We start from the raw sequence: 20,148 nt of genomic DNA, 5'->3' as shown, positions 1-20,148 counted from the left end.
GTCTTTGTGTGAAAACTTTGTGGTGAAATTGTGGCATCATATTAATTGGCTTCCTGTCTGTAAATACAATTGCCTGTAGCTTGACCACATCTGTTGTCATAATAAAGCCAAGCAAATAACAATGATTGAGAACTACTGCTTTTGTTTGAGTAACAGCTTTCACCTTGTAAGAAGAGTTGACCATTGGGGATTTTAGACTTCTCATTTCAAATTCATCACAGGTACTCAAAACTACAGAGGAATGTAGTCTGATGTCATTAATCAATTGGGGCTCCTAAAACAGTCTTCAAACTGTCACTAAAATTTCAGTAAACACGACATGTTGAAATGGTATAACAAAGGTTCTTGTTTTAATCCTAAAACCTGATTGGGGGAAAAATATGGACAGTGGAGGGGAAACTGTCTATGGAAAAAAGTAACACAATAACAAGTAAGGGACACAGTGTCACACAAGCTCAATATACACACTTTGTTTGTTTAAGCCAAACCTCCCCTCCCCTCCCCCTCCTTCTGAATGAACTTTCACACAAGTGCAACATCAACACGTTAAACTTCATATATGATGTCACCATGATGAAAATTGTAGCAATCATATCACTATGATCGATGCAATGTATAAGTATAGTAAATACTCCAATGTTAGCAGAAACCCAGCATAGTACATCACATTAGCAGTAAATTTTAATTAATACAAATAATAATTCTTGATAATATATTAGTAACTGTTATCATTGACGGTGTGAACGTTTTTCTAAATTTGGGTAGAAGTGCGAAAAAGAAGTTCAGGAATTGCATATGCTGCCGGACCCCCACCCCCAAATGATGAAGTTTGTTTATTGAGCTTGTATGACACCATGTGATGTCCCTAAAGTAAAGGTGTCATTATTTGTATTATTATGCAGTCATCTGAGAAGTAGATTATGGTATTACCTAACTTTTGACATCTTTCTGTGAAATGCCGTGAAGAGCATGAACCCTTGTGATCGCTGTTAAACTCTGGTATTTGAAAATATGCTGATGATATGACATGAAGAATTTGTTTATCTACATCGGTGTTTCCTGTATTGAAAGACTAAAGTCTTTGTTTGTTCTCAAAATGTTGTAAACTAGGTTGTCCTGCATATCACTACATAGTAAGACATAGGTGAAGTTTGGAAACACCACATTTTGGTTCTTTGCAATGAATCGATGAGCATCAGTGACATGTCAAATTGGCTTAGAGTGCATATTGTGTACATTTATGTAATATCAATAGAAAACCCCTATATTCAGCCGTTTATGTGTCTACTTTGCCCTTCTACAGACTACCCTCAAAGATTATAGGATATCACACACTTGAAAATTTCTTGAGAATGATAACGACAAATTACAGATGATGTGGCCAAGACACATGTATACCTAGATACGTTGTGACGTTCCACCGTCACCGGCCTCCTCTCACCTGGGAGGGGTTGGCCGATGTGTGAGGGCACCCCGTCACGACGTACCTTACAGACTAATGTATACCTAGTAATTGGGAGAAGCTTAGGCTACATGATTTTACCAGATGTCTTTTCCAGTGATACCAGTTCTGTAGTCTTACCGAAAAATATACTGCATTTCATGCTTGAAAATGCTCCGTGATACCAGGCTCTCCAGCTGTAGCAAAAATATTGGATCACGCATTTCAAAGTACTCAGAATTACCAGCTTCTCCAGCTGTTGCCGAAAAAAGAAAGAAAAAAGGGATCACGCACTTGTCTTGAAAATTTCATGAGAATGATAAATGAAAGATGTTGTGGCCAAGATATAGTAGTTGGGGAAAAGGAGAACTAACATAGATACATCTAGCAATTGTTACCTTTGATCTTTATGTAGGATTTACATTGACACTGTTCTTTATAAATTGATGCTTCGTGCAGTTTCATTCTCAGTTGTCACCCAACTGTCTATCTATCAGTGCAGAGAGATGTCACTGTAAACAAGTCTAAATCATGTCGGAGATAACAAACTGGGTAGTTTTACCATGGTAAAGTGATCCTGGTGTTATTGTAGATCCGTTTAGAGATGGTGTAAAGTGTTTATGATTGCACAGCAGTGGAGAGATAACTTGAATTTATCTCATAACTTGTTGAACACATAGCTGTTACATGAGTCCTGCCTGCAGGCCTGTGTATAAATGGTCACTTGGTGTTCAATTATGTTTGGCTTGTGAAATCATATATCACTAATAATCAAGGTAATGAGTAATTAGTTCTGTCAACTAAGTATTACATTTCCAACTGAGTGAGTAGTTAGGCATGCAGAGCCAGCTACATGTGTGTTCATGTTTTTTTGTTTTTTTGTACAATCCCGCAGGATGCGGCAATTGTTCCAGCTTGATGATATACCCTACAGCCATTTTGAATCACTAGTCTAGTATTAAAATGAGTAACGATTACATAAACAAATGTCAGAACTATAAACGACTTGTTGATCTGTGATATATAATAATATGAAAAAAATACTTACAAATGTCAATTTTAAAATTGTCATGACATTAATAAAACAGCCCCTGGCCCTTAAGAGCTCATTGTCAATGAATAAAGTAAACAACATTTACAAATGTTACCAGGGTTTTAGTAAATGCTAGTCTAAAATTAGCATTGACGTTGGCAGTGAAGTGGTATGATGAATTGATAGGCAAAATAATGCTTGATAACTGTAAGGTCACTGTATATCAGTTAGAATGGATTTTTTAATACCAATCACAGCAATCATCCTATGATCTGCACATCTGAAGGGATTAAACACTACAACAGCAGTCATTTAATTAACTAGTTTAGAAAATCCAAGATTGTGAATTACCAAACAGTATTAAATTATCAGTACTGGCGTAGACTGGATAGTGTGATTGTCAGTTGTTAGTTACCAAGGCCCCCCTCAAGTAGTGACTGTCATCTCATGTGATAAACCTGTCTCTGTACTGTAATAAGCCTGACTGTGTTGTTCATGCTAACTTCCCCTCAGTTGCTATTGGTAGCACCCAAGAGAGTCCAGAAAAATATTCAGTTCTTTCTTTGTCACTCATATCGAGAATTTTATAAAAGGGTGCCCTGGGTTTGAGCATATTATTTTTAAGGTGTTCTATTGAATTTAAATATGTCGATATCAAGATTAAGTAAATTTTTCTGACAAATCTAGATAATATTTTCCTTTCCGGTGAAAAGTTCTTGTTTATATATAAATATATTGACCTGTGCATTCATCTTCCTGAAGCCATTTGTAGCATGTTATATTTAAAGAACAGCATAATACTATTACATACAATGGAGATGTGGTTACCATGCCAACAGTGCATTTGCTGAGATATCTTTCATCTGTGCATCTGTACCACATCATTTCTCACATATGCAATATCTGATTTCTGCAAACCTGGCACAAAGGTGACATAATGGATGTATGTACATCACTTTGCTTTGTGACATAATGATATGCAAATTTGACCGAATGGCAGCAAAATTTGCAATTTAAAATCAATATTTACTTCATAATTTCAAAAACTATAATACACAGAGATTCCACTAGGCAACTTCCATTTCAATGACAATGTTATTAAACAGAACTAATGATAACAATAACTATAACTGTAGAACTACTAGAAGCTGTTGACATTTATAGAAGTTGCCACTTATATGTCACTTTTGCCTAAGTTCAGATCAGTGTCAAGTCCATACTGAAACCGATGTATTTTATCACATTTAACTTTCAAGTTTTTATTAAACAATGTGAAATCACAAGATATCCATCCTCTTTGAGACTGCTGTAACATATTGGGAAACCAGACAATATAAGGCCAGATCAATAAGTACAGTGAACGTATAAAGAGGGGGTGTATCAAAGTAGAAGTGATGATTCTGTCACGCATCTGTGCTTGGCAGTGGTTATAGTTAATACATCATGTACCTTGTTGAAATGATGGCAAGTAGTAAAGTAACCTTCTAGTTGATAAAGTCTAACGAAGGAAATCACCCAGTACGTCTTGTCAACAGACACGTTTACTACAATAAACATTGAAGTCCGAATGTAATTGCATTAATAGATCAGTCCCAGTTGATTTGGTGGAGAGAGGCGCTTCCACGGCTGACCTTTGCTGACCCTCTCTGGAGACTTTGGTCATTCATTACTGTCGGCATTGTAAATTGCCAACAATGGAGCATACAGAGGAAGGCAGCAATTTAATTTGTGTGCGCAGCATCAGTGTAAATCATATTATGGAAATATAAAGAGTCTCTTTTCAGAGTAGCTGGGTGTGTCCTATTTTTAGACATCTCAGGATTGTGGTTTGAAAGAAAAAGCGACCTAAATCAGTGAATGCTATTCAAAGATTTCTCAAATATAGTAACATTGGGAGACGGATCATAGCAATGCTGTCAGATGCTAAAAATAAACCTTCTCTTCGCTCACTCCAAAATGTGCTTCAAATCAGTTGATTCACCTATCTCTGCTTTCAAATGAATTGCATCTTGTCGTGCGCAACACAATGTAGTAGCTTGTATGCATTTTTTTTATGTACAGAAAAAGATATGTCTTTTTACAGCTTTACATGCATATGTCTGACTATGAGAAGAAGCCATTTGAAAAAAAAATTCACTTTGTGCTAAATAAAATGCTATCATGGTCTTGAGCAGCAACCATTCAGCAACTCGAACACAACATACATGTAGCCTAGAGACTTGGCTATCCAACTTGATATAGTGCCGAACAGACCAAGTCTCTGGTTGAAATGCAACAATACCAAAGTGTCTGTACCTACACTATCCTTAATATTCAAATTGATATTGATCTTACTAATACAATAACAATGAGCCTTGTTTTCATCTGAATCAGTTCTGAACCGACTCAAAACTGAACGAATTCAGTTTCTGAAACGATTCAAACTGAGTTTCAGAGCCAATTTCAACTGAACCAATTCAGTTTCGGAACTGATTCAAACTGACACAATTCAGTTCATCCGGTTCAAAATTGTATTAAATTATAACATTAAAATATACTTAGATTTTGTTTTCTTCTTATAGCCAAGAAAAATATAAATGACATAAGGGTTCTTGTTACTACGATATGAAGACGACTACTGACAAACCCATATATCATGAGAATTTTCCAGCTGAATGAAGAAAAATCTATGAAAATAATATGATTCTATTTGCACAAACTTCATTTTCGTAAAAATTGGAAAATATTTTGAATCTGACTGTTTTGAATTGATATTTTGAGCACATGTATATATATATTAATCGTGTATTTTCTCGTCAAACTTGTATAATTGGGATTCCATGTGTTATAAGAAGAATACATTCCAGTTATTGCCATATTAAGCACATTGTAATACATAACTTTGAATAGGTATATTTGAATGCTTTTCATCATCAATATCAAATATGACAAGTGACAAGTGTCAATCATATGACTTAGACATTTTAATCATATGACTTAGTAATTTGATGACTTCGAAATCTAATCAATTACAGAAATTTAATCTGACTTAGAAATCCGATATGAGTTAGAAATCTAATCAATCCCAGCAATTTAACCATACGACTTTGAAATTTGATGACTTAGAAATCTAATCAATGACTTAGAAATTTAATCAGATGACGTAGAAATTTGATATGACATACATTTGATCATACAACGTAGAAATTTAATCGTGATATGACTTAGAAATCCAGTTTGTATGTACAGTACATAACAGTCAGTGTAATTGCCTATTAAATTAGGATGTGATGTGATATATAGACTGGGGAATCATTCAGTGAAGAATACAACACTTCATATGTGTGACGGTAATGATTACCATTCTTTATCCACAAGGCCGTTAGTTGGCCCAAACCTTTTATACCCCTCACTACCCAATGTGAAATCGTGAATTGACCCGATAGCCCCCTTTTGTAGGCATGTTTAAAAGAACCAATGTCAGGCATTTTAGCTTGTAGTACTCAGTGCGGCATTGTTAGCAGGGTGTGTCATGTTCCTGAACATTAATCTAACAAATTCTGAGAAACTTTCAAAAAAAAATTCTTAACTGTTGTTCTTATATCATGAGAGTGAAGTTTTAATTAAGCCATTTAACACATTATGTCAATGTCAGTGTCATAGTCAATCATCAAATAATTTAGTTATTATCAAATTCAACAACTGCAATATTTAGTTTCAAAACATGTATATTTATTACAAGTAGTACTAAAGTGTCTGTGCTGCCAGGTTTCGGTGTATCTTTTTTTGATCTGCTCATTTTCAATAAATGACACCCATGTGAAAATGAAAAACCATCAGAAGTAGACGTTTAATATATGATTGAGGTCAGTGTGCTTACCAAGGTTTTAGAACCCAGGTAACAAAGAAGGGGGATCTATTAGTATTAGAAGTAGAATTTAGTTGCTCTAACCCAGGTGGAAAGCTATTTTTGATAGGTACACGACATGTAGGTGTACCGGTACATGGTAGCTTTGGAGGTGAACCCTTCACGGCGTGTATGGACTATGTAGAACTCTGGTAGCTTGTACATGGACCAACTCATCATTCTCAATTGAAAAGTTTTTTGAAAGTGTGTTGTTAAATATAACAACTTACACAATGTTTTTGCTAAGGTTGGGGAACCCTGGTAACAGAAAGGGAGAAAGGGGTAAAAATGGCAGTGTTTCCCCATTTTGAGTCTATGGTAATTTTGTTTGGGAACCCAGGTAAAAATGACATGGTAGATTTTACCTGCTTATCACCCTTAGCAAAAACACTGTTATTTACCAAGATGGCAAGGACATGCTTTCTCTAAAGTGAGAGGGAGAACACTGAACTATAAAACTTCAGTAGAAGTTATCATTATGAACATAAGGACTGACATGACTTGCGTTTAGCCATGAATGGTTACTCTAATGATGAAATAAGTTGTAGGTAAATGGCAAACCGACTGAGTAATGATTAGATTTCACTAAATTGACTGAACATTATTTCTTCATAAGTCAAGTCACCCCCAAGTGTCCTATGCAATTTTCATATTGATTTCCCAACAGACAGTTGTTACAATAAGGATAATTTGACAGTAAAATTATGTTGACGATAATTTTCAAATTTGAAAGTGATGGATAATGACATAGTACTAGCAGTAATATCGAGTACCTAATTACGGGGGTTATGAAAAGAATAGAGCCATCACTTAAGTCTTTCGCCACAACAGTAATGAAATACAATATAATAATACCAATACATGTCCTTGGCATATGTGTACACAGCAACAGTTGTTATGGTTCAGGTGCCAGGACTCTGTTGCCCGTGACCGAGCCATGCACTTTAAATTAAGTAGAGGCACCGGCTTTAGTGATAAAAAGATTTGTTAATAATTATGATCACATCATACTTGTGTAGGGTCAACACAGCCCTACAGTGTACTCTGTGTTCCTGGCACTGTTCTATGAAATATAAGTCGGTGTGAAGAATGTGCAAACATTCATGAAAATTAAACAGATCAACTAATATGAACATAGAGCTGCAGCAAAAGGGGCATTTATATATTGCTTGTCGTAGGGTACATAGCTGCATTGTACCAATTATGGTGACGGCCAATGAATTCTTGTTATTTTGTTAATTGAAACTAGTAAGACTTTTTGGAGTTGGTGGACCATAGTTCATACAGTCTTGTCATTTGCCTAATTGAAACTAGCAGGAGTTATCGTAAAGGATGGCCCATGATTTCTTGTCATTTGCTTAATTGAAACTAGCAGTATTTATTGCTGCTGATGGCCCCATGAATTCTTGTTATTTGCTAATTGAAGCTAACAGGAGTTAGGAGAGAGTGTAGACAAAATGGCAGGTATTGATAGCAGTATATGTGATTGTTTTTCTTGGTTGTCGTTACACAGCTCTGGCCAAGAAGTACAGAGAATAAGTGTGATCAAGAGTCTTCCACAGCTACTTAGAGATCATAGTGCAGATTGCATGAAAAGAGTTGTTCCCAAAGTCAAGGTAAGTCACGTTTTTTTTTATTAAGTGAACATTGTTGTGAGTGTATTTTGCGATTTGTCAGTCTTCAGTCTTCAGCTAGTTCTCAAAGACTAATTTTCACTAATTACGAGACTTGTATTGTGTTCATGTACAAGAAAGTATTTTTAGTCACTACATGCGTTTTTAGTTTCCCAGCGAAATAATCGGAAATAAGTTTTTAGTGAAAATTTTCAAAGTTTACAATAATCAGTCTGCCTATAGTGCCAAAGTACAGCAAGCTCATCTAGTTCCTTCTTGCTAACATTCACAAATGGGGATAGTTGGAAAGGAAGTATGTAGAACTTGAACTCACATGACAAGATTTAAATGATATTGTCAACAAAGCAATGACATCATCAGGTATGTAAATGATGACTAATGTCATTCATTCCGGTCTTGGTGGGTGGTAAAGAGATGACATCGTAAACAAGGAAGTGTGCAAAAAAGTAGGCTGGCAAGACTTGATGTAAAAACAAATCATGAGTTTGATTATGGAATTGACATTCAAATGAACTGATGCCGTAAGCAAGAAATAAATCACTGCAAGTAACCTATATAAGAAACATCAAGATGTTTTTCTGAAATTGCAAGTATTAGCTTATGTAAAATCATGAAACGACTCTCCAGAACCCAGAGTTTATGAAAATGACTTTATTTCCTGGAGTGGTGTTCTGCTTTGAGTACTAATTGGTGACAAATATATGTTTATGAATTCAGTAATGTTCAACTTGTGTCATTTTTTTCAATTAAATAAATAGTTTTCTACTGTGGAAATGCAACATTTATTGAAAATGAATAGTATCTTTATAGAAGTCCCATTGCTTACAACATTTCACAATACAGTGTACCAAGAATTTGTTTTGTTTATAACATACAAAAAAAACAAACAAAGAAACAAACCAAACCAAACAAACAAAGAGAGACAATTCATATATACAAGAAATGAAAATAAATACCAAAAGAATGCATACTAATTAAATATGCTTCTCTGATATATCAAGTGTGTGTATGACTAGTGATGGTGTCTGGAAGGTAGCTTTTGTAAAGGTAATAGCTCTCCAGCTGCCATGTAATGATATATATCATAGATATGCTTTGAATGAAATATTACATGTTTTATATTTGTAGACTGACGTATGGCATCTGTAACACTGTCTGTATGTCATGTTTTTTGTACCATAGGAAGTACTACATGTAGCAAGTACAGATGTTCAGATTGCAGCAACACAAGCTTTCCTCAACATACTAGAAAATCAAATTGTAAGCCACCAAATCTTTGCCCAGACATTTCTGCTAAGTATGCTGCAGAGTATAGACAATCGCGATCCAGGTATGTGGTTTCTTCTGGTTGTTGATTTGTTGTGTTTTCAGTGTCAGAGCTAGTCAAGGGGCTTGGTTTGAATCTGATGGGTAGAGAGATCTTGAGATTCCAACCCAATTACAGGTAAAACAGGCAGTGTTTGTTAGAATAACATACATGTACACTTAGGGATGATCGCACAGCTCAACAAACGAACATCGTTCATTTAGGTCAAAAACCCCTCCCCCTAAAACGAATGTTCACATGTGCAACATCTAACGTTTATATATGATGTAAACTATGATGAAAACTGTAGCGGTCACATTAGTACAATTGCTGTAATGTAAAAACATGATTGTAAACACTTTTAAAATACTACCAGAAAGCCAGCACCATATCTCACATTAGAGGTCATTTTTATCAACTTATCAACATCTCAGTAGTAAATACAAAAGCTGTTATCATTGAAGGAGTGAAAGCTTTCTGTCATAATTTGGTTAGAAGTGCGAAAATGAAGTTCAGCAATCACATTGACGAAAGAGCCCCTCCACCCCTAAACGAATGAAGTTTGCTTATTGAGCTTGTGTGACATTGTGTGATCGTCCCTTAGTTGAATTACATTCAAAGTCAAACATTTTGCAAGTTCAGGTTGTTGTTTTACTTGATAGATAACTCTTTTACTACTGAACACAGCATGGTTGTTATTGAAGAAAGTTTAATAAGCTGAATGAACATAAACAAAACTCTCTCTTCAATCGCAATCGTGCTGTGTTCAGTAATAAATGTGCTCTTGTCTAGTGAGTAAAACAGTAACCTAATCTTTCCAATTGATCAACTTTGATCAATAAATGTATATCTTATATACAGTCTTCTGGCGAACACTCCCAGTTTTAGCTGTAGATAGCAGTGTATGTCTAAGGATTGTGAATGAAATGACCAATATGTCAATGTAATTCCAAAATAGGATATCCCATGGATAGCAAAATTTATGATACCGATATTTCTGTTACATCCGAATTTGTACAGTTTGGGTTTGGTTCTGGTAACCCTACCCAACCTAGTTTTTCAATGCCAACCCTAAACATTTTTCAAGGTAATTAAAAAAAAATTTGAAGATGTCATCGCCTCATGTGATCAAAACAACGTGGTGGAATACAGAATACCCCATGATGTTGTCTATGTATCATACAGAAAGTGCAGCCACTTCAATGATTTAAAAAAAAAAAAACCTACCAACCCTATTTTGAAATTGGGTGCTATTGGAACAACCAAATTTTTTTATTTGGCCGTGGCTGTTTTCGTAAAGTATTAAGTTCAAAATTTGATTTGAAATACAGGTAGCTTTGAATACATCCCTAGAATCCTTAGAAAGACTTTGTTTTAACTGTACAGGTAACTTTACAAATTGGTCAATTTATTGAATAATTCCAGTCAACTGTGCATCAATAGTAAATAATTAAAATCTTTATACTTTAGAAATCAATTTTTTGTAAGAGAAGAGTAGCTGTTTAACGTAAACGGAAGCAGTGAACTGTTGTGTAAAATGTTGATGTTATAGAACAGGAAATGATCCATTTTGATGGTTTATATTATGAAAATATTAAAGTTCATGTACAGTACAGTTATACATGATAAAGTTCAAATAATCTGTAAACGTAATTAAGGTAACATCCTGTGGTCTATTTTAAGACATTTTCTCTTTTGAGCAAATATTTTTCGGTCTCTTAAGATTATTCTTCACCATATCCTGTATGTTGATGAAGGAAACTCATATTGAAAACTGAAAAACATCGTCAAACAATACCTGTATTGAGAAGCGCAAAGTACTCTTTTCAGTAACACCTGGTATTAACGTAGAAATGTTTACAGTGAAACACATGCACGTCAAAATTTTGTGATTGTAATGGTAGAATTTCCTGCGTTATTATTGCATGTAGATAGAAGTAGGAGACATCTGTCAAAAACTGTTCAAATCTGTCATTATAATGGTCCCTATATTCTGCAAATGTTTCCGTATTATTTGGTCAGATGAATTGGCGAGTGTATTGTGTAATTCAAGTGAAATCAATTGATGATGATTCTAGCTCCCTTTTCTTGAACAGTTAGACCTATTAAAGCAAAAGAGAAAGAACTGGAAGGTGGGACACCATGTCATTTGTGTGTGTGTGTGATAAAACCATTTCAGGATGACAACCCCCAGGTGTTCCGATTTTGATGTCATTCCAGCATGTATTACTAAACCATTACTACAACCTTTGTACATGCGAATGATTTACATGTCTCCATGCATGTCTGAGTGCTTTGAGAATGTTATATCAGGACCGATACATTCCATAGCATGATCAAAGTGTTTTCTTGTTATGATTGGTGGTTTTTGGACTTGTGAATTTATGGATGTTGTATGATATGTGATATTGTTGTAAAACACACAACTACAAGTGCATGAATTGGTTACGCATTGAGACAGGTCCTATGTCATACAGTTATTACCATATGATTGCTTACTTACAATACTTTACAACATTTACTGTTTACTAGTAAAGTTATTTAGAGACACAATTGTATATTTGTAAACCACTCAGATAGGGAGCAAACCTATATCTATTAATTCATCCATCCACCCATCCGTCTGTCCATCTGTTCGTCCATCCATCCATCCATCCAGCCATCCATCCAACCTTGCCTCCACCCACACCCATCATGCCACCTACTCATCCATCCATCTGTCCATTGTTCCATCCATCCATCCATCCATTCATCCTTCTATCCATTCATCCATCCATCCATCCATCCAACCAATCGTCCACCCAAACCCACTGTCCCACCTACCGGTCCATTTCATGAGTCCATCCGGTCTGTCTGTCCCTCCGTCCATCCATCCATTCATTCATTCATCCATCCATCCATCCATCTATCCATCCATCTGTCCATCCATTCATCCATCCATCCATCCATCCATCCATCCAATCCACCCATTCATCCATGCATCCATCCATCCACCCATCTATCCATCTATCCATCAAAACTCATTGTCCCACCTACCCTCCCTCCCTCCCCTTCCTAGCTCCCTAGCAAGATTTACAAATGAGAAACATAGGGTGTTCATTTGAGATGAATGTTCAATCAACTGTCTGGTGTACTTTAAGTACTTGTACATGTAATGTGAAGATATTACAGCATGTATATTTGTCATCACATTAATGTAATGTTATTTTCTGACTTACAGTAATTGCACACTCATGGCTGGAGACTTTACTGCATGTCATAACCCTCCTACCCAAGGAAATCCTTAAAAAAGATGTAAGTATAGAATTTGAATATTTATGTCATTTCAACATACAATTACCAGGAGAGGGTATTACATGTACATTAGCCACTAGAAACTTTGCTGTGGCAAATATGGTTAGTACAAGTTTGAGCTATTAGCTACCGGTAACTTAACTCTGGTGAATATGGCCTCTTCAAGTCGGAGGTGGTCACCACTGAAAACTTCAGTATAGCAAATATGGCCTGTATATGTAAGTGATATCAGCCTCTGGAACTTCAGTATGGCAAATATGGCCATAGTCTGTAAGATAAGATATTCATGCCGCACTATCAGCCAGCACTCACAATATATGCCTGATAGGGCTGAACAACACAACATGTTTCACAGTCTAATATGGCAAGTACAAGTTAGTGATAGTAGCCTCTGGAACTCCCCTAGGCTATGGCAAATATTGCTAGCGCAAGTTGGAGATTTTAGGCTCAAAGACTTTACCATATGCCATTAGCTACTGGAAACTTTACTGTGACAAATGTGGCCAAAGAAAGTTAAGAGATATTCGGCACTGAAAACTTCACTATGGCAAGCATAGTCATTGCAAGTAGTGATGTTATATACCAGAAGTTTCATTTTGGCAAATATGGCCAGTAGTGTTGTTAGACACTGAAAACTTTATAACTATGACAAAGATGTCCAGTTCAGTTTGAGGTGTTAGCCACTGGAAACTTAACTGCACTGTTGAAGGTAACAATATAAGTATAGAGAACAGAAACTCTCGATGGTGTATGGTGGTGGTTGATACTATAAGCTACTAAATGCAACAAGCGATGACAGAGATAAATAGTTATAAGTTACAGTTTGACGTTTTGTAAAAGAAAGTACTGTTAACCAAACAGACACTGCCAGGCAAATGAAGTCTGTATCAACTATGTCTTACCTTGGATACTTAGATATGCTGTACATGTATATGTCATACCTGTTGTTGTTATAACATACAAACATCGACTTTTTGTGATCTCCCCAGTATCATTTCATTTAGACTGTTTTATACATGGTGTTGCTTTAATTTTTTGTTGCAGCTACTCACGATAGCTACTAGTAAAGGACAATTGTCGCAGTCCGTCCACTCCAGGCTTGCCAGCTGTAAAATACTGGGCAAAATTGCCACAAAGTTTGATTCCTTTATGTGAGTACTATACCACAGTTTGACCTTTGACCTTAGTTTTGTCTAGACATGTAGTAACTTTATAGCCTGCAATGAAAGGATTTATTGTGAGCTGCATTGAAAAAATACAGCAGTGGTGGGATTGACAGAAAATAAAACCTTTTGTATCCGAGATGCGTTATGCTACAAAAATGTACTCCGTATGGAATAATAATTGTGGTTGGGAAATTAGATCTGCAGTAAGAGAATTTTATATTTGAAAGTGAAGATGATTTAGATGATGGCAAATCTTGTAAAGAAATTACAAACATGAGAGATGAAGCGATGTATTGTACACAATGGACATGATTGATTTTTGTCGGCAGAGATAAGCTAATGGAGAAATGAGTTGAAATTCCCATGATGTCATCAATTTACTATGTAACTATGGCGACATACTGAAATGTGGAACGAAAACATTAAGTCATCAATATTGTTATTTTAACAATGTAAATGCTCTGGGACGTAACTAAAACCGAGGTCGATTTCTGACTCGTATACCAAAATATTGATGTAATAAAAAACTATTTGAACTATTTGGGATTGAGAGGCTAACAAGAGATTTTATCAGTAAATCTGACTGTCTTTGTTGTTGATATCTTAGGATCAAGAAGGAAATCTTGCCTCTAGTAACATCTCTGTGTCAAGATGTAGATTATGAGGTCAGAGGTTGTATGTGTCGACAACTAGATGCAGTAGCCAGAGGACTAGGGTAAGTGTTAGTTGTGGGGTGTCTAGAAAACTTTGCAGACCATACACAAAACTTACAGCAGAGTCATTGGTCACTAGAGTATACTATCTGACAATGTTATATCAATTACAATTGTAAACCAGTTTATGAACAAATTGTGATAACTACACAAAGGACCAGAGAGATGCTTAGAATTCAAAAAGGATAACTAGTTCAGTCAACCACACTGAACTTAGATGTGAACATAAAAGACCACTTTTCATAATCCCTTGCATGACCCCCCCAAATCTTACACCTGTGTGTTGTCATTGTGCAAGGGATATCAGAATAAGAATTAATAGCTTAGCCTTAGACCACAAAACAATTGATGGTCTGAGGCTTAGCTTGACTTGACAACTAATACAAATGTAGTTCTTTGGTCTTGGAAGAGATACAGGACTTTGGAGTTGAATAAAGTGGAGGTTTCAAACTTACAAATATTACTAATTTGCAAGATAGTCATACGGGAGCTAGCACACCTGAAGAAACACTTGACCTAGTCTTCAAGTGATTATAATTTTGACACCAACCAAAGCCCACTGATAAACATTCTATCAACTTCATTTCTGTATTATTTCCTGAGGCAAGTATTGTGTCATAAATCAGAAGATACTTGAACACTGAGGGCGCTACATTTCATATCACTATCTAGTTCTTGATCAAAATAAAATGTTATAACATCCAAGCATATTTCAAATGCCTACATGGGTTGGCTATACCGTTATGTTGTGTATCTTTGGAAGGAGTCCTGTAGCTTGCTAGTGCTTTCAGTATTATCACTAATAATCTGTTCTTTTTCCTGTTTTACAGTCTTGAGTCGACTAAAAGTGCAATATTACCTGAACTAGTTGAACTTAGCAATGATGAGGAAAGCTATGTGCGACTAGCGGCGCTGGAAACTGTGGTCAGCTTACTTAGTTTATTAGATGATGGTGAGTACAAGTATACACAGTTGCTATGGTGACAGCAAACATGTGTCTGGGGCTGTGTTTCAGATCTCTATGTCAACAAAAATGAAGAAATAAGTAATTAAAATAGTCGGCATTAGTATTACATATGTGATTGTAAACACATACTCATTTCACCAGGTGTTCATGTCATTAGCCTACTTGTGAACATCTGTGTTTACTGTAGGTGTCAATGATTTATACCTGTTATTAGAATAACAAGGAAATGATTTAAATTTACTGTACATAGAATGTCATGGTATCAACATTCCATATCATGACCACCAGATCAGAAACAGGGCCCACCAGACAGAACACAACCAGATTATCATAAATGTTATCAACATTTGAGCCAAATTACAACTGCTGTGACAACAGACTGTGGACAAACTGAAGCTGTTACAAACAGGGAAAGTAAACAAATGCATTGGATTATTAACACTTTGCACAGCCTGTTGGAACAGCAGATGCTTGTATTACATTCGTCATTTGATAAGAACAGTTTTATGGCCACTTTAGGTAATAGTTCACAGGTCATAAACAAATTTCAGTTTTATGGCCTTTTACATGTACATCAATTGCCAGGGGAACTGGAAATTTGTTTGTCACCCTGGTGAACTATTATGTAAAGTGGCCATAAAAACTGTCCTTACCAAATGATGGAATGTAATACAAGTCTCTGCGCTTCCAAAATGCTGTGTCAAGTGTTATTAATCAAATGCATTTGTTTAGTTTCCCTGTTTGTAACAGATTCTGTTCCACGGTCTGATGTCAGCAGTTGTATTTGTAAAGCTTTGAATGAAACTTTACCCATGCTTGAATTCTTGTTTTCATTCAAATACAAAAATGGATATCCATCAGCTTTGATCTTTGTGTAAACTTTCATGTGCAAAGTTGATTAATTTTTAGCACAACTGAACTGAGGTTCAGTAGTGCTATAGGGATCGCCCGGCATCTGTCTGTCTGTCTGTCTGTGTGTGTGTGGATGTGTGTGTGTGTGTAAACAACTTAAAGTCAAAAACCGCTGAACCAATTGCCACGATATTTGGTGGGTCCATTACCTTGGGTGTCTAGTTGGGAAATTGTTCAAATCAAAATGATCGCATCACAGGTGTGTGATTTGGGTCAAAAAATGTGATTTTTGGTCAAAAAACTTAAACTCAGAAACTACTGGGCAGATTGGTGCGAAATTTGGTGGGAACATTCTTAAGGGGGTGTAAAGTAAGATTTGTTCATGACGAGATGATTCCATCAGTGATATGCAAATTATGGCTAAAAATGTGTCTTTTTGGTTAAAAATCTATAATTCCAAAACTACTGAGCAGATTGGGCTGAAATTTAATGGGAATGTATCTAGGGATGTATGGACAAAGAAATATTAAGCATACCATGATTCCATGAGTGATATGCAAATTAGGTGTAAAAATGTTCATTTTTGGTCAAAGACTTATATCTCAAAAAGTACTTGGTCACTGAGTCTGAAACTTGGTGAGAGGTTTCTGAGTGTTATTCTTCAAAACATTTTGACAAAATTGGCCCTAGCGACCATGACCATGCCCTTAGCAACAACCAAATGGCAGTATATTTTGGTCAAATAACAACATCATATGGTAGGCAAATCAGTAAACATTCAAAAAATGTATGCAAATACCATAGCAACCATGACCACGCCCATAGCAACAGCCAAACGGTCGTATATTTCACAAAGATAACGACAGGGATTAATAGACAATTGAATAAACGTTCAAAAAATGTATGTAAATTTGCCTAGCAACAAGACCACGCCCATAGCAACAGCCAAATAATCACATATATTGCAAAGATAACAAAAGGAATAGAAGACAAATGAATAAACATTCAAAAAATGTGTGTAAGTGTGCCTAGCAACAAGACCACGCCCATAGCAACAGCCAAATGATCACATATATTGCGAAGATAACAATGGGGATTAATAGACAATTGCATAAACATTCAAAAAATGTACGTAAATATGCCTAGCAACAAGACCACGTCCATAGCAACAGCCAAATGATAGCATATATCGTAAAGATAGCAACATGGTTGGATAGGCAACTAGATAGTCATTCACCAAATGAACACCTATTGTTAGCATGTTAGCATTTTTAAAAACTGTACAGTTGTGCTACAACGCCATTGGCGTTTTTTTTTAATTATTTAATATTTACAGCAATCAGTCCAGAGATACTGCCATGAAAGAATAAAAATAAACTGAATATATTGTTTCACTTTTTCAGAAACTTGTGTGAACACCATTATCCCATTAATGTGTAGGTTTTGTGAGAATGCCTTACAAAATGAAGATTCAACACTTCCCAGTGTGGCATTCCAGTTTGGAAAGTTATGTCATGGATTATCAGGTAAGACTCTCGGATTGTGTCATCTAGAAAAATTGAGTGTGTACGTATGTGTGTGTGTGTGGGGGGGGGGGGGTGTTCAAATATATGGGATATAAATGAGTGCGTAATGATAGAATAGGTACATGGTATAGCAGCTGGACGAAACTACCCGGTACTCTTTGTGTATGTGTTACTATGTCTGCAATCCACGCGAATTGAGATTTTGAATTTTGATTGTTATGGGGGAAATAACAAAATCATTTACCCAGGGACAGGTTGTTATGGGGGAAATAACAAAATCAAAACCCCTATTTGCATGGATTCCAGACTATGTGTTACTTACTATCCTATAGTGAACATAAGTTGAAGAAGTGAAGGGAAGCCATTACAGTTAAATATATGTTAAAAATGAAAACTAATTAATTACTAATATGTGTAAGGTGAAAACTGATTGAATTAAAAATTAAGTTTTTATAATACTTTCAACTTTGAGAATGTTGTATTTACCATATAACCAAGTATTTCTCAAGACTTACGATTTCATGGGATTGTAATCATAGTTATACTAGTGTCATACACAAGCCAAGTTATTGTCTTTGAACAAAAAATATGGATTATACACCCTAGTTGATCTACGTCACGACAACCTGTGTCTACATCACTGGTTTTATGGTACTCGATATATGGGTCAAATATTCCATTACTTTTCCTCATTTTTCATAAACTTTGCATGAGGAGGTATATCTATATTATTCCCCAATGGTTTACTTCATTCAGCCTGAAAATAGTCATAACCTAGGGTAGTTTGTCACTTCGAATCACTAGACGAGTAGTGACACGGCGGCCATCTTTAGGTCGTCTTGGCTGAATGAAGACAAATATTGGAAAATAAAGTCTAATTGTTGTAGTCTTTGAAAGCAGTTTGACAAATGGTCATTAGTTTCTTTTAAAACAAAGATTGTGATAAAAGTCTGAAGATCCACTTGGGAGATCAAAAAAAATTGTAGATACAGATAAATACACATTTATTTTAATGATGATACATCAAATACAAATATATATAATACATGGACTATTTACCTCTTGTCTCTAGTGTGTCATTACTTCCATCCCTGTAACCATAGAAACCAGCCATATAATCACCATATCCATCATTTTGTTCTCTTTCAGTTAATCTCAATGAGGATCAAAAACTTTGGTTTTTAAGTTTTTATAGGAAGATGTGTGTTTTAGGTTTAAATGATAGTAAATCAAGAAGTACTGAAAGAATGGTAAGTTTAGTAGGTGTTTTTGTTTTTTTAATCTCACAGTGGCTTGATTATGTGAGTCTTATTCAATGCACTCACACATAGCCATTTGATGTTGTTAGGTATCTTTAAGATGTAATTGTGACCTGATTCTATCTATGTCAATAGCTTTCTCGTAAGTGCAAAGTCAGCCAACTGTGAGTGTCACTTATCTCACAGTACATAAACCATTTAGCTGTGGATGGATGGATGGATGGATGGATTCCTTGATGCTGTTTGAAGAGCCCAGCTTTCTTGCCAGGGTATCTGTAGTGTAATAATTTAAGTGTTGATGGGTAACATATACACACGACAACAGGCAGGGACAAATGAACAGACTGGTACATTTCAAAAGGGACAGACAGACTGCTACATTTATCCAGGGACTGACAGGTAGACTGCTCCATTTGCCCATGGACAGATAGACAGACTGACTGACTGACTGACTGACTGACTGACTGCTACATTTACCCAGAGACTGACAGACAGATTGCTACATTTACCCAGGGACAGATAGACATACTACATTTACCCAGGGACAGACAGACAGACAGACTGCTACATTTACCCAGGGACAGCTAGACAGACTATATTTACCAAGGGACTGACAGACAGACTACTACATTTACCCAGGGACAGACAGACAGACTGCTACATTTACCCAGGGACCGACAGACTGCTACATTTACCAAGAGACAGACAGACAGACTACTACATTTACCCAGGGACAGCTAGACAGACTATATTTACCAAGGGACTGACAGACAGACTACTACATTTACCCAGGGACAGACAGACAGACTGCTACATTTACCCAGGAACAGATAGACAGACTACTACATTTACCCAGGGACAGCTAGACAGACTATATTTACCAAGGGACTGACAGACAGACTACTACATTTACCCAGGGACAGACAGACAGACTGCTACATTTACCCAGGGACTGACAGACTGCTACATTTACCTAGAGACAGACAGACAGACTGCTACATTTACCCAGGGACTGACAGACAGACTACTACATTTACCCAGGGATAGACAGACAGACTGCTACATTTACCC

The 20,148-nt window shown here is 36.1% G+C and overlaps 1 protein-coding gene across 1 annotated transcript in view; it reads left to right on the top strand.

The window, feature by feature from the left end:
* Positions 1 to 20,148, top strand: part of LOC144449359 (serine/threonine-protein phosphatase 4 regulatory subunit 4-like) — a 58,066-nt gene that overhangs the window by 15,027 nt on the left and 22,891 nt on the right. Inside the window, exons 3-11 of the mRNA XM_078139889.1 lie at positions 7,874 to 7,976; positions 9,177 to 9,328; positions 11,401 to 11,432; positions 12,521 to 12,594; positions 13,639 to 13,745; positions 14,368 to 14,475; positions 15,304 to 15,425; positions 17,696 to 17,818; positions 18,968 to 19,068. Of these exons, the coding sequence (XP_077996015.1) occupies positions 7,874 to 7,976; positions 9,177 to 9,328; positions 11,401 to 11,432; positions 12,521 to 12,594; positions 13,639 to 13,745; positions 14,368 to 14,475; positions 15,304 to 15,425; positions 17,696 to 17,818; positions 18,968 to 19,068 (922 nt within the window). The remainder of the gene's footprint in view (positions 1 to 7,873; positions 7,977 to 9,176; positions 9,329 to 11,400; positions 11,433 to 12,520; positions 12,595 to 13,638; positions 13,746 to 14,367; positions 14,476 to 15,303; positions 15,426 to 17,695; positions 17,819 to 18,967; positions 19,069 to 20,148) is intronic.

The sequence above is a fragment of the Glandiceps talaboti genome, chromosome 2, assembly GCF_964340395.1.
Source record: "Glandiceps talaboti chromosome 2, keGlaTala1.1, whole genome shotgun sequence".
NCBI lineage: Eukaryota > Metazoa > Hemichordata > Enteropneusta > Spengelidae > Glandiceps > Glandiceps talaboti.
Note: the sequence above shows the minus strand (reverse complement) of the source record. Positions and strands in the feature narration are given on the sequence as shown.